Source organism: Crinia signifera, chromosome 11 (genome assembly GCF_055691185.1).
Source record: "Crinia signifera chromosome 11, ASM5569118v1, whole genome shotgun sequence".
Taxonomy (NCBI): domain Eukaryota; kingdom Metazoa; phylum Chordata; class Amphibia; order Anura; family Myobatrachidae; genus Crinia; species Crinia signifera.
The window spans coordinates 101,030,147-101,047,155 of NC_139227.1; the positions used below are offsets into that span (position 1 = coordinate 101,030,147).

At 44.9% G+C, this 17,009-nt stretch overlaps 2 protein-coding genes across 2 annotated transcripts in view; one reads left to right on the forward strand and one right to left on the reverse strand.

The window, feature by feature from the left end:
* Positions 1-2,636: 2,636 nt before the first annotated feature.
* TMEM86A (transmembrane protein 86A) overlaps positions 2,637-17,009 on the forward strand; it is a 42,139-nt gene continuing 27,766 nt past the window's right edge. Inside the window, exon 1 of the mRNA XM_083163965.1 lies at positions 2,637-2,747. Coding sequence (XP_083020091.1) covers positions 2,727-2,747 — 21 coding nt within the window. The 5' untranslated portion in view covers positions 2,637-2,726. The remainder of the gene's footprint in view (positions 2,748-17,009) is intronic.
* Positions 3,939-12,004, reverse strand: LOC146045942 (uncharacterized). Its single transcript, XM_083165092.1, has 3 exons — positions 11,986-12,004; positions 11,211-11,369; positions 3,939-5,270 (listed from the first exon to the last, which is right to left on the reverse strand). The coding sequence occupies exons 1-3, from the start codon at positions 12,002-12,004 to the stop codon at positions 4,408-4,410; spliced, it is 1,041 nt and encodes a 346-aa protein (XP_083021218.1). The 3' UTR covers positions 3,939-4,407.

Genomic DNA, 17,009 nt, shown 5'->3' on the forward strand with positions numbered 1-17,009 from the left:
GCCTTGCAGTAGTGTTGTGTGTATAGGACACACCCCCTTTTCGGTGGCCGTGCCCCCAAAACGCTGTCCCGCCTCCCTGTCTGTGAATGTTGGGAGATTCGACACTTTCAAAAGTTCATCATGGCTTTAGGTCGACAGGGTCGTTAGGTCAACATTGAGAAGGTCAACAGTCAAAAGGTCGACATGGGGTTTCCAACTTTTGTTATTGAACCGACATGTGCCCACAGGGGGAATTTCATGCCCTACCATCCATTAGGGCGTGGCGGCAGAATATAGTAGTGCGCCCGTAGCATGGCGAGGGGACGCGGTGCACTAATACAGTGTCCATGCCGCGACATTTGGGACCAAAAAGTGAAAAACCCATGTTGACCTTTTGACTGTCGACCGTCCCCATGTCGAGCTAATGCTTGTGTTGAGCTAATGACCCTGTTGACTTAAGGCCATGTTGACCTTTTCAGGTGTCAACATAAGCCCATGTCGACCTTCGGTGGTTGACCCAGTGCATGTCAACTTTCCTGTGGTCCACCCAATGACCCAATCTGATCTGATCCCGATCCGTACCCAGCTGAATGGTCATTTCCAGATCCTACCTGCTGCACGTAGGATCTGTGAAACAACCAAATGACCCCCGGGGCCGAGCATCGGATTGGAATCGGATCAGAAATGGCCCAAAACATGCCCAATTTACATACAATTGTTGAGATTGTATCTAAATTGGGTGTTTTGAAGCCAAATCACTATGGTATGTACGCCACATAAGAGGGAAGTCCAGGTAGAGAGAATTTTGGGGGTTATACTGGTTGATTCGCTTGGATGTGAATTTGCCATCATTCGCACCGCATGTACGTTCCCACAGCATTTACTTAAACCATAGTTGCCTCCCCTCCTGCATTCTGCAGGAGACTCCCTGAAATAGCAGCAATCTCCCTCTCTCCCTCATTAGTCTAGCAATCTCCCTCATGTCACCTAGCCCACATTACACTGTTACACCATAGTTGCCTCCCCTCCTGCATTCTGCAGGAGACTCCCTGAAATAGCAGCAATCTCCCTCTCTCCCTCATTAGTCTAGTAATCTCCCTCATGTCACCTAGCCCACATTACACTGTTACATTTTTGGGGGGGAAAAAGAAATGAGAGATAGATACATTTACATTGAATCATCAGCGCCATTTCCCAGCACTTACCAAGTATAGTAGCTCTTACTAACTGCTTTGGGGCTCATCTACATTTGGATATAAGTCATTTTAAAATATTCCCCTCAGATGTAGCAGTGCACACCCACGCTTCTAGGTGCCACATTCACAATCTCTTTTCACAATCTCTCCATATATGGAACTAGACACGCCCTTTGGGTGGAGCATGACACGCCCCCTCAATGGGGAGCTTTGCAAAATTCTACTACCAACTATAATCTCCCTGAAACTAGTTTTCAAAAGTAGGCAAGTAGGACTTAAACATCCATTCGCAGCCTGCGGGGAAACACCCACATCATTCAATAATCTCTGAGCATCAAATTATGTGGAACGTGCTCACATATCTAAGGTTGCTCAGAGCACATTCTGAGGGAAGTGGGCGGGCAGTTGACATCCATTAATGTCAGCTGCCCGCCCTCTGCACCCGCGTCAACAGCCCATTAGCATGAGAACGGGGAATGCTCAAAATATGCTGGGCCTTCCCATAAGCTAATGAGCCGCTAATGATGTCACTGTGATCAGACCGGCGGGGGCCCTGACAAAGGAGGGGCCCGGGGTACTGTAAAATCTATCTGTCACCTGCAGGAACAGCAGCAGCCTCTGTACTACTACACACTGGGACTGGACTCAGGAGAGCTAGTGATGTCCCCCAGCCCCAGGGGGCTGGGGGCATGGCTAGAGGTTCACAGAGACCCACGTAGAGGCTCACGGTCATGCCCCCGTAACGTCAAATTTTCGGCACTCCTCTGGCGCGCATCCATCTATCCCTCCTCCATCTATTCGAAAGTTGGGAGGTATGGGTCTGGGGTACAGTACCCGCTGCACCCTTCCCTTCATCAGGCTATGAATCCACCCCCATTGTTGTATGACAATGAGCTTGGACAGATACCTGACTCCCAGCAGATAGAAACCAGCGAGTAGCATCGAGCTGCAGAGACATACGAGAAAGTCTATTAAAGATGGGATGTTGCCTATAGCAACCAATCAGATTCTATCTATTATATTCTAGAAAGTGCTCAATAAATAAAAAGTAGAATCTGATTGGTTGCTATGGGCAACATCACCTCTTCAATAAAACTCCCATCTGAGTAAATTTACCCCATAAGGTAAGAGTGGGGTACAGGTGAGTAATAATATAACAGTAATAACAATAATAATAATAACAACAACAACAACAGTAAATAAAAAACAAAAACAGTGATAACAACAAAAGTATTATAATAACTGTAGTACTGGTAATAATAATGATGACAGTTAACAGTAACAATACTGATACATTAGGCACTGCAGGGAAAGTGCTTGCTCAGGGAAACACCATGATAGGCGGCCTGCATCACTGCAGAGGCAGATGTGAGCCAGCTGCAGAACACGAGGGGTTAAGCTAAAGGCTCTGCAGCTGGTGAGCTGAAGCAGCAGCAAGTCCCGCCCCCCGTGACACCTAGTCCCACCCACCCCGACGTCACAGCATTCTGAAAGCAGATACAATAACAATCAGCCGTGGTCACAGAGATACATTGTGCGGGATCTGCAGACATGGTGTCACCCGTCACAGTGGTGAGTGGAGGATATATATACATACATACATGTTATATGCATAGCTGCAGTGTCCTTCCTGTGTTTGTACATGGCTCTGTATGATAAACGCTAGCACTTACATGGCACGGTGGTTTCTGTACACAGTTGCTACATTGTGTGTGTTAAGTTGTACATCAGTGTGTTAATGTACGTCTATTGTACACTGGTGTACATTGCCTGTGTGTTATATTGTACATATGATGTGTTACTGTCCATTATTCATGTGGTGTGTTATATTGTACATCTAGTGTGTTACATTGTACATCTAGTGTCTAACACTGTACATTGTACATGTGATGTGTTACTGTCCATTATCCATGTAGTGTGTTACATTGTATATCTAGTGTCTAACACTGTACATTGTACGTATGATGTGTTACTATCCATTATCCATGTGGTGTGTTACATTGCATATCTAGTGTCTAACACTGTACATTGTACATATGATGTGTTACTGTCCATTATTCTTGTGGTGTGTTACATTGTATATCTAGTGTCTAACACTGTACATTGTATATATGATGTGTTACTGTCCATTATTCATGTGGTGTGTTACATTGTATATCTGGTGTGTTGTTGTACATCTAGTGTGTAACATTGTACATTTGGTGTCTAACTTTACATTGTACATTTGATGTGTTACTGTCCATTATTCATGCGGTGTGTTACATTGTACAACTGGTGTGTTACTGTACATATGATGTTTTACTGCCCATTGTTCATAGGGTGTGTTATATTGTACATCTAGTGTGTTACATTGTACATCTTTTGTGTTATTGTTGTATATCTATATGGTTACTGTACATCTGTTGTGTTACTGTAAATTGTACATCTGGTGTGTTATTGTTGTACATCTATATGGTTACTGTACATCTGCTGTTTTACTGTAAAGTGTACATCTGGTGTGTTATTGTTGTACATCTATATGGTTACTGCACACCTGGTGTGTTACTGTAGGGCAGTACGCGATTATACTGTACATCTGTATGTTACACTGTATATCAATGCAGTACACAGTACATATACAGGTTGTGTATTGTGTGTCACAGGACGGTGCTGTGAGCTGCGGAGGACACACACACACACACACACACATACTCTGCCCCCCCCCCCCCCCCCCCTTCGCTGTACACTACAATCACAGATGCTGCTGCAGTGCACCCCATCATTAACCCCTGCAGTACCAGCCAGGCTGTCAGAGCATGGCCCTCCCCCAGGCAGTGACACTGTTACAGAGCTGCACTCTGTTTATCACCCAGGACAGGGACTGTGTGTGTGTGTGTGTGTGTGTGTGTGTGTGTTTGTGTGCTCTACTCAGGCTGCTCAGCTTCCTTGTGTGACACATTGCACAATATGCTCGCTGAGGACACAAGGACTGTATTTCCAGCATGTGTGTTTGTGTAGTGTTGTCTGCCCTCCCTCTCAAGCATCACATCTTGGGAGCTGGTGGGAGGACTCTAGGCCGGAATGTGTGTACAGGATGGCCATTGCCGACAGTGACAAGTGCTAATCTGATAATGCAGCAGTTACAGTGGATGAGAGTCAGTGGAATCTATACAATACACATACACAGCCTGTGTGACAAAGCTAGGAACCATGCAATCATTGTAATTGTATAATATGTGCATGCTGTCTCTGCTTAGTGCTGACTGTGCCCGCTGTCTCTGCTTGGTGCTGTCTGTGCCGGCTGTCTCTGCTTGGTGCTGTCTGTGCCGGCTGTCTCTGTTTGGTGCAGACTGTGCTGGTTGTCTGTGCTTGGTGCAGGCTGTGCCCGCTGTCTCTGCTTGGTGCTGACTATGCCTGCTGTCTCTGCTTGGTGCTGACTGTGCTCGCTGTCCCTGCTTGGTGCTGTCTGTGCCGGCTGTCTCTGTTTGGTGCAGACTGTGCTTGTTGTCTGTGCTTGGTGCAGGCTGTTCCCACTGTCTCTGCTTGGTGCCGACTGTGCCGGCTGTCTCTGCTTGGTGCTGACTGTGCCCGCTGTCTCTGCTTGGTGCTGACTGTGCCAGCTGTCTCTGCTTGGTGCTGACTGTGCCCACTGTCTCCGCTTGGTGCTGCCTGTGCCCACTGTCTCCGCTTGGTGCTGCCTGTGCCCGCTGTCTCCGCTTGGTGCTGACTGTGCCCGCTGTCTCCGCTTGGTGCTGTCTGTCCCTGCTGTCTCTGCTTGGTGCTGTCTGTCCCCGCTGTCTCCGCTTGGTGCTGCCTGTGCCCACTGTCTCTGCTTGGTGCTGCCTGTGCCGCTGTCTCCGCTTGGTGCTGACTGTGCCTGCTGTCTCCGCTTGGTGCTGCCTGTCCCCGCTGTCTCCGCTTGGTGCTGTCTGTCCCCGCTGTCTCTGCTTGGTGCTGTCTGTCCCCGCTGTCTCCGCTTGGTGCTGCCTGTGCCCGCTGTCTCCGCTTGGTGCTGACTGTCCCCGCTGTCTCCGCTTGGTGCTGCCTGTGCCCGCTGTCTCCGCTTGGTGCTGACTGTCCCCGCTGTTTCTGCTTGGTGCTGACTGTGCCGGGGACCTGGAATATCAGGCTGGAGATCATTATTAGTAGAGACAGGATTATATGCATTTGCATATTTGCATATGCATTTGCATATTTTGCCCATTCTCACTGGTTATTGCATATTTTTCCTATAATCTAGTGATGGTGCATATTTTAGGCCCCGCCACCTTTCCACCAGCGCTGCTTTCCCTGCTGCTGCTGGCCAAGTAGTGGTAGAGTGTGCAGACTGGGGCAATAAGTGCGCAGTGTGGGGAACCTTGGATGTACGCTATGTCTGACACTACTCTAGGCTGACAATCCATGTGGATAAAAGTCAGTTCGGGGCGGATGCCATTACGAAGCTCCTGAACCTATGCATGCTCCTGGCCTGGGACTTTACACCAAGAGACAGACTTCTGCAGCAGAGGAGGCGGGCAGAAGGGTTGTGACATCACACGGCACGGAGGAAATGCCGTGTCACAGTAAGTATGCGGCGCAGGGAGGAAGCCTTCCACTGCGCTGCCCTCACACGGTATGCTGACATTTGATCCATCAGCGCTGGAGATGAGGGTCCGTGTAGTTGATCCCAGAAGAGCCTAGGATGCTTCAGTCTGCTGTAGCAGCCAGGGAAAAAAAATCCCGTGTACAGCACTAGACATCTGCAGATGCTGTGGGCCTATTTTTGAGGTTTATTTGCAACTAATTGTATGCAGATTTTTAAATAAATAAGTTAAAAAGTACTTTTCTATTATTTAATTTAGCATATTTTAACACTTTTCATGCATATTTTAAGTATTTTTTATGCATATTTGCATGCATATTTCAAGCTTTTTATGTTGCATATAATCCTGTCTCTAATTATTAGGTCATACAGGTTGAGTATCCCTTATCCGAAATGCTCGGGACCACGAGCATTCCAGATAAGGGATTTTTCCGGTTTTTGGAATACATTCTTTTAGGCATACTTACCTGTCCCCTGGTGGTGCCCTGCAGGGGCGGATTGGGGACTAAAAGTGGCCCTGGAAATTTTCTGAAAGTGGCCTCATGTGGGCGGCAACAAATCAATAAAGGGCGGGGCCAACATAACAGTAGGCGGGATTATTACATCACTATACTTAGATACATTGTTGACAGAAACTAATGCCACACACCGTAATGCCTATTACAGATCATGTCAGGGCTTTATAAATTTTTTGCAAAACAGGCACAACTCGGATAGTGCGCGCCAAAACTTTACACCGTAATGCCTATTACACGTCACACCCCCATTACATAGTATACCACATGCAACGATGGCCTGCCAGGCTTACTGGTGTTGGGACCCCGCCCCCCCCAACTAACGACTACACTACAGCACTGTGGATAGTGCTGTACAAGGACTGTTGTTAGTGTTACCTATGATTTTTATGCTAGCCCACAAAGCAACTTACTGCAGACTTTGCTTTTTACCATAATCCTGTATCTCATACATACATACATACTCCGCCACTCTCATACATACATACATACTCCGCCACTCTCATACATACATACTCCGCCATTCTCATACATACATACATACTCCGCCATTCTCATACATACATCCATACTCCGCCACTCTCATACATACATCCATACTCCGCCATTCTCATACATACATACATACATACTCCGCCACTCTCATACATACATACTCCGCCATTCTCATACATACATAAATACTCCGCCATTCTCATACACACATACATACTCCGCCATTCTCATACATACATACTCCGCCATTCTCATACATACATACATAATCCGCCATTCTCATACATACATACTCCGCCATTCTCATACATACATACATACTCCGCCACTCTCATACATACATACATACTCCGCCATTCTCATACATACATACATACTCCGCCACTCTCATACATACATACATACTCCGCCATTCTCATACATACATACTCCGCCATTCTCATACATACATACATAATCCGCCATTCTCATACATACATACTCCGCCATTCTCATACATACATACATACTCCGCCACTCTCATACATACATACATACTCCGCCATTCTCATACATACATACTCCGCCATTCTCATACATACATACATACTCCGCCATTCTCATACATACATACTCCGCCACTCTCATACATACATACATACATACTCCGCCACTCTCATACATACATACATACTCCGGCACTCTCATACATACATACTCCGCCACTCTCATACATACATACATACTCCGCCATTCTCATACATACATACATACTCCGCCACTCTCATACATACATACATACATACTCCACCACTCTCATACATACATACATACTCCACCACTCTCATACATACATACTCCGCCACTCTCATACATACATACATACATACATACTCCGCCATTCTCATACATACATACTCCGCCACTCTCATACATACATACTCCGCCACTCTCATACATACATACTCCGCCATTCTCATACATACATACATACTCCGCCACTCTCATACATACATACTCCGCCACTCTCATACATACATACTCCGCCACTCTCATACATACATACTCCGCCATTCTCATACATACATACATACATACTCCGCCATTCTCATACATACATACATACTCCGCCACTCTCATACATACATACTCCGCCACTCTCATACATACATACTCCGCCATTCTCATACATACATACATACTCCGCCACTCTCATACATACATACATACTCCGCCACTCTCATACATACATACATACATACTCCGCCATTCTCATACATACATACTCCGCCATTCTCATACATACATACATAATCCGCCATTCTCATACATACATACTCCGCCATTCTCATACATACATACATACTCCGCCACTCTCATACATACATACATACTCCGCCATTCTCATACATACATACTCCGCCATTCTCATACATACATACATACTCCGCCATTCTCATACATACATACTCCGCCACTCTCATACATACATACATACTCCGGCACTCTCATACATACATACATACTCCGGCACTCTCATACATACATACTCCGCCACTCTCATACATACATACATACTCCGCCATTCTCATACATACATACATACTCCGCCACTCTCATACATACATACATACATACTCCACCACTCTCATACATACATACATACTCCGGCACTCTCATACATACATACTCCGCCACTCTCATACATACATACATACATACATACTCCGCCATTCTCATACATACATACATACTCCGCCACTCTCATACATACATACTCCGCCACTCTCATACATACATACTCCGCCATTCTCATACATACATACATACTCCGCCACTCTCATACATACATACTCCGCCACTCTCATACATACATACTCCGCCACTCTCATACATACATACTCCGCCATTCTCATACATACATACATACATACTCCGCCATTCTCATACATACATACATACTCCGCCACTCTCATACATACATACTCCGCCACTCTCATACATACATACTCCGCCATTCTCATACATACATACATACTCCGCCACTCTCATACATACATACATACTCCGCCACTCTCATACATACATACATACTCCGCCACTCTCATACATACATACTCCGCCACTCTCATACATACATACATACTCCGCCACTCTCATACATACATACTCCGCCACTCTCATACATACATACATACTCTGCCACTCTCATACATACATACTCCGCCACTCTCATACATACATACTCCGCCACTCTCATACATACATACTCCGCCATTCTCATACATACATACATACTCCGCCACTCTCATACATACATACATACTCCGCCACTCTCATACATACATACATACTCTGCCACTCTCATACATACATACTCCGCCACTCTCATACATACATACATACTCCGCCACTCTCATACATACATACTCCGCCATTCTCATACATACATACATACTCCGCCATTCTCATACATACATACTCCGCCATTCTCTTACATACATACTCCGCCACTCTCATACATACATACTCCGCCACTCTCATACATACATACATACTCTGCCACTCTCATACATACATACTCCGCCACTCTCATACATACATACTCCGCCACTCTCATACATACATACTCCGCCATTCTCATACATACATACATACTCCGCCACTCTCATACATACATACATACTCCGCCACTCTCATACATACATACATACATACTCCGCCACTCTCATACATACTCCGCCACTCTCATACATACATACTCTGCCACTCTCATACATACATACTCTGCCACTCTCATACATACATACATACTCCGCCACTCTCATACATACATACATACATACTCCGCCATTCTCATACATACATACTCCGCCATTCTCTTACATACATACTCCGCCACTCTTATACATACATACTCCGCCATTCTCATACATACATACATACTCCGCCACTCTCATACATACATACATACTCCGCCACTCTCATACATACATACATACTCCGCCACTCTCATACATACATACATACATACTCCGCCACTCTCATACATACATACTCCGCCATTCTCATACATACATACATACTCTGCCACTCTCATACATACATACATACATACATACTCCGCCACTCTCATACATACATACATACATACTCCGCCATTCTCATACATACATACATACATACTCCGCCATTCTCATACATACATACTCCGCCATTCTCTTACATACATACTCCGCCACTCTCATACATACATACTCCGCCATTCTCATACATACATACATACATACTCCGCCATTCTCTTACATACATACTCCGCCACTCTCATACATACATACTCCGCCACTCTCATACATACATACTCCGCCATTCTCATACATACATACTCCGCCACTCTCTTACATACATACTCCGCCACTCTCATACATACATACTGTACATACATACTCCGCCATTCTCATACATACATACTCTGCCATTCTCATACATACATACATACTCTGCCATTCTCATACATACTCCGCCATTCTCATATATACATACATACTCCGCCACTCTCATACATACATACATACATACTCCGCCATTCTCTATGGCGTATTCCTATGGGCGCAACCCATCCACACTGCTGCATGCGAACCGACCGGTGAATAATCATTTTGCCGTCCCCGCTCGCACTACGCGGCTGCACATGCGCATAACTGTTTATGTGCATGCGTAGTTGCCCAACATTGCTCCCCTGCCACTCCCAAATTAAACCTAGTACATTATACACAGCCCCCCTCCCCTAAGTTACACACAGGACATTATACACAGCCCCCCCCTCAACCAAATTACACACAAGACATTATACACAGCCCCCCCTCAACCAAATTACACACAGGACATTATACACAGCCCCCCCTCAACCAAATTACACACAGGACATTATACACAGCCCCCCCTCAACCAAATTACACACAGGACATTATACACAGCCCCCCCTCAACCAAATTACACACAGGACATTATACACAGACCCCCCTACCCTAAGTTACACACAGGACATTATACACAGCCCCCTACCCTAAGTTACACACAGGACATTATACACAGCCCCCTACCCTAAGTTACACACAGGACATTATACACAGCCCCCTACCCTAATTTACACACAGGACATTATACACAGCCCCCCTCCCCTAAGTTACACACAGGACATTATACACAGCCCCCCCTCCCCTAAATTACACACAGGACATTATACACAGCCCCCTACCCTAAGTTACACACAGGACATTATACACAGCCCCCCTCCCCTAAATTACACACAGGACATAATATACAGCCCTCCCACAAGTTACACACAGGGCATAATATACAGCCCCCCCCCCCTCCCCCAACTTACACACAGGACATAATATACACCCCCCCCCCCCCTCACCCAAATTACACCTAGTACATTACACACAGTCCCTCCATCAATATCACCCAATATACACTCACCCAATGATCTATGTTGTAGTGTCTGCGACTGCTTGTGGTAGGGGAGGCAGCATAGAGCACGTAGAGGAGCTGCTGGACCAGGAAGAGCAGCAGGGCTGAGGATACGTGTGGTGGGCGGGGCCAGCCTCAGGGAAGTCAGCTGTTGCTGTATCCTACCACCTGATCTGTACAGTACACACTGCCTTCCAGCGCGCAGAGCTCACCCCACCTCCCGGGATTACACTCACTGTACCCCAAAAAAAACAGGAGAGCGGCAGGGAGCTGCCACTGTAGCAGCTGTTGTTTTACTTTTGCCTGCCTCCGGCCCCCAGCCACAGTTCTTCCTGTCCTGACAGCCGCCTCGGCGTTACTGGTTACTCCTGCAGCATAACTCCTGAGCCGGATGAGCAGTTGCTGCTGCTGGAGTTCAGGCAGGGGCTGTGCGCCGTTCACAGCTGACCGCGGGAGATGGGGGGGGGGGGCGAACTCCCCCTGTATGCGTCCTGACTCCCTGCCTGACCGGCCACACACCCCCAGCCGCCTGTGGACGTGCGTGGCACTGCACATTTTGGGCAAAAAAATGGGGGACTTCAGCATGCCGTGCCGACAGCGGCACCAGGCCCCTTTAATACCTGCGCAGACTGCCTGTAGCACGCAGCTGTATATTTTGCTCTGTGCTGCCCCTGCTGGCTGCAACTTTAAATTCGGCCTCAGTTGCATCGGCCTCCCGGGAAAGTTCCCGGTAATTATAATGGCCAATCCGCCCCTGGTGCCCTGATGGTCCCTCGGCTCCCACGTTGTCCCCCGGCGTCCATGGCAGGCTTTCAGCACCGTCCCCGGCGTCTCCAGCGGTCCCAAGAGTGCATTGCGCGAGTTCCCAGGCGCGCCAGTGACGTCACCGACGCGCGCAATGCACTCCTGGGACTGCTGGAGACGCCGGAGAGGATGCTGAAGGCCCGCCATGGACGCCGCGGGACTTGGTAAGTATAAAAAAAGGGTTAGGGGGGAAAAACAATCAAACAAAAAATTCTAAATGTTCCAAAAAACCCACGGTTTTTGGAATAATTTGGATACGGGAGGTACGGATACGGGATACCGTACCTGTAATAACACCATGTGACCCGCCAGGGCATCAGCTAAAGTGCCTCATGTTCTGAATTTGATCAGATTTTAAAGAACTCTAGTAAACAATTACTGTAATGATGATCTGTAATGGCTTTGCAGCGCCACCATTAGACTGATTGGCCCCACTGACACAGTGCTCTGGGCTGCTGCTTGTGCTGTAGAGAATGGGCCATTATCTTTGCCCATAGGGGTGATTTACAGTGTAACTGCGGCAAAGGAGGTAATAGCCGGGATAATAGATTTAGATGCAGTTCTGCTGTAAGTGGCCAAGTGCCAGGACCCACCACATCCACTGTCTGTGTGGACTTTCCTCCTACGGCCTTTATTTATGGCATCCCATTAAGGAGAATATACCTGCAGAGGTCACCTATAATGAGTCCTGGCTGCTGCTGGGTTTACAAATGACATTATGAGGTCTCATGAGCAGGGCCCTCCTCCCTTATACCAACAACTGCAGCAGAGCTTTTGGTTCTGGGTGCCATGACTGCTGCTGCAGCAATGTATATCCCAGTGTCCTGAAATGCTCTGTGCTGTAAGTCACTTTCTTCCTGTTCTGTTCATGCTGTCTCTGCTTACTTACATGTGACCCTAGAGATATTTTCACCATTTCCCTATTTTCTTATTTATGACCAAGTGTACTGTACAGCTTACGCTATTCGGTACTCTTTACTTAGAAGGGCGCCCATCTCGGCCATCTCGGGCATTGAATGCACTAAAAAATCAGGTGCGATGCGACAGACGAGATGCCCGAGATTTCCCATAGGGAACAATGTTAAATGTCTCAATTGACCCGATTTTCCTGTTCAATGCCTCAATTGACCCAATTTTTCCATAGGAAACAATGTTAAATGGGCCACAGAGGCCAAATAGGCACCCTGAAGTGAATAATGGCCACCCGAATTGTTAACGCCACCCCACGATCAACGTCAACCCGAAGCGTGGCGAGCCCCGCGAGGGGACGCGGATACCTTCACAGGTATCCGCGTCCCCTCGCGGGCTTCACAGCTGTCCGCGTACCCTCGCGGGGCTCACTGCGCTCGCCACGCTTCGGGCTTGGTGGCTCGCTGCGCTCGCCACACTTTCTATTCTCAACTCCACGCCGACGTGGATAGTGGGGGTATGAAAAGGTCGTAGGACGCGTACCGCCGCCCCTCGCGGGCTCGCTACGCTCGCCACGCATCGGGTTGACGTTGATCGTGGGGTGGCGTTAACAATTCGTGTGGCCATTATTCACTTCAGGGTGCCTATTTGGCCTCTGTGGCCCATTTAACATTGTTTCCTATGGAAAAATCGGGTCAATTGAGGCATTGAACAGGAAAATTGGGTCAATTGAGACATTTAACATTGTTCCCTATGGGAAATCTCGGGCATCTCGTCGGTTGATCGCACCCGATTTTTTAGTGCATTCAATGCCCGAGATGCCCGAGATTTTTTACTAACGATGCCCACGATCAAAATCGTGGGCGCCCTTCTAAGTAAAGAGTACCCGCTATTCTGTGTGTATGTTACACTATTCTGTATGTATGTTACACTATTATGTGTGTGTATGTTATACTATTATGTGTGTGTTACACTATTCTGTGTGTGTGTTACACTATTCTGTATGTATGTTACACTATTATGTGTGTGTGTTACACTATTCTGTGTGTGTGTGTGTGTGTGTGTGTGTTACACTATTCTGTGTGTGTGTGTGTTACACTATTCTGTGTGTATGTTACACTATTATGTGTGTGTATGTTACACTATTATGTGTGTGTATGTGTGTGTGTGTGTGTGTGTGTTACACTATTCTGTGTGTATGTTACACTATTCTGTGTATGTATGTTACACTATTCTGTGTGTGTGTGTGTGCGTGTGTGTGTGTGTGTGTTACACTATTCTGTGTGTGTGTGTGTGTATGTTACACTATTATGTGTGTATGTTACACTATTCTGTGTATGTATGTTACACTATTATGTGTGTGTATGTTACACTATTCTGTGTGTGTATGTTACACTATTCTGTGTATGTATGTTACACTATTATGTGTATGTATGTTACACTATTCTGTGTGTGTGTGTGTGTGTGTGTGTGTGTGTTACACTATTCTGTGTGTGTTACACTATTCTGTGTGTATGTTACACTATTCTGTGTGTGTTACACTATTCTGTGTGTATGATACGCTATTCTGTGTGTACGTTACACTATTATGTGTGTGTATGTTACACTATTCTGTGTGTATGTTACACTATTTTTTGTGTGTGTGTTACACTATTCTGTATGTATGTTACACTATTCTGTATGTATGTTACACTATTATGTGTGTGTATGTTACACTATTATGTGTGTTACACTATTCTGTGTGTATGTTACACTATTCTCTGTGTGTGTTACACTATTCTGTGTGTGTGTGTTACATTATTCTGTGTGTATGATACGCTATTCTGTGTGTATGTTACACTATTCTGTGTGTATGTTACACTATTCTGTATGTGTGTATGTTACACTATTATGTGTGTGTATGTTACACTATTCTGTGTATGTATGTTACACTATTATGTGTGTGTATGTTACACTATTCTGTGTATGTATGTTACACTATTCTGTGTGTGTATGTTACACTATTCTGTGTGTATGTTACACTATTCTGTGTGTGTGTGTCACATTATTCTGTGTGTATGATACGCTATTCTGTGTGTACGTTACACTATTTTGTGTGTGTTACACTATTCTGTATGTGTGTGTTACACTATTCTGTTTGTATGTTACACTATTCTGTGTGTGTGTGTGTGTGTGTGTTACACTATTCTGTATGTGCGTGTGTTACACTATTCTGTTTGTATGTTACACTATTCTGTTTGTGTTACACTATTCTGTATGTGTGTGTTACACTATTCTGTGTGTTACACTATTCTGTGTGTGTTACACTATTCTGTGTGTGTATGTTACACTATTCTGTGTATGTATGTTACACTATTATGTGTGTGTATGTTACACTATTCTGTGTATGTATGTTACACTATTATGTGTGTGTATGTTACACTGTTCTGTGTATGTATGTTACACTATTATGTGTGTGTATGTTACACTATTCTGTGTGTGTGTGTGTTACACTATTCTGTGTGTTACACTATTCTGTATGTATGTTACACTATACTGTGTGTGTGTGTTACACTATTCTGTGTGTATGATACGCTATTCTGTGTGTATGTTACACTATTCTGTGTTTATGTTACACTATTCTGTATGTGTGTGTGTTACACTATTCTGTTTGTATGTTACGCTATTCTGTGTGTATGTTACACTATTCTGTGTTTATGTTACACTATTCTGTATGTGTGTGTGTTACACTATTCTGTTTGTATGTTACACTATTCTGTGTGTGTGTTACACTATTCTGTGTGTATGCTACACTATTCTCTGTGTATGTTACACTAACAATGGCGTATTCTGATTCTATGGGTGTCACGGCTAACAATTTATTTATCAGTTTTCAACTTTTAGGCCGCACCTAAATGTATGTTTGGGCGTATGTGTGTGTGTGTGTGTCTGTAGATATCTGACAGTTGACATGCATAGAGTTGACATGGTCAAAAAGTTGACTTGGTCAAATGGTCAACATGGTCGACATGATTTTTTTATTGCAAAGTTTCATAATGCATAATACCATCCATATGGACTGAAGTTCGGACTCTTTCTTGTGTGGACCTTTTTCTTTTGTGGATCTTTTTCTTGTGTGGATCTTTTGCTGTCATACCCAGACACAGCTTAGTGATGGCACGCAGACGTGTATGTTACACTATTCTGTGTATGTATGTTACACTATTATGTGTGTGTGTTACACTATTCTGTGTGTATGATACGCTATTCTGTGTGTATGTTACACTATTCTGTATGTGTGTATGTTACACTATTATGTGTGTGTATGTATGTTACACTATTATGTGTGTGTATGTTACACTATTATGTGTGTGTGTATGTTACACTATTCTGTGTGTGTGTTACACTATTCTGTGTGTGTTACACTATTTTGTGTGTGTTACACTATTCTGTATGTATGTTACACTATACTGTGTGTGTTACACTATTCTGTGTGTATGATACTCTATTCTGTGTGTATGTTACACTATTCTGTGTGTATGTTACACTATTCTGTATGTGTGTATGTTACACTATTATGTGTGTGTATGTTACACTATTCTGTGTATGTATGTTACACTATACTGTGTGTTACACTATTCTGTGTGTATGATACGCTATTCTGTGTGTATGTTACACTATTCTGTGTGTATGTTACACTATTCTGTATGTGTGTATGTTACACTATTATGTGTGTGTATGTTACACTATTCGGTGTATGTATGTTACACTATACTGTGTGTGTGTTACACTATTCTGTGTGTATGTTACGCTATTCTGTGTGTATGTTACACTATTCTGTGTTTATGTTACACTATTCTGTATGTGTGTGTGTTACACTATTCTGTTTGTATGTTACACTATTCTGTGTGTGTGTTACACTATTCTGTGTGTATGCTACACTATTCTGTGTGTATGTTACACTAACAATGGCGTATTCTGATTCTATGGGTGTCACGGCTAACAATTTATTTATCAGTTTCCAACTTTTAGGCCGCACCCAAATGTATGTTTGGGCGTATGTGTGTGTGTGTGTGTGTGTGTGTGTGTCTGTAGATATCTGACAGTTGACATGCA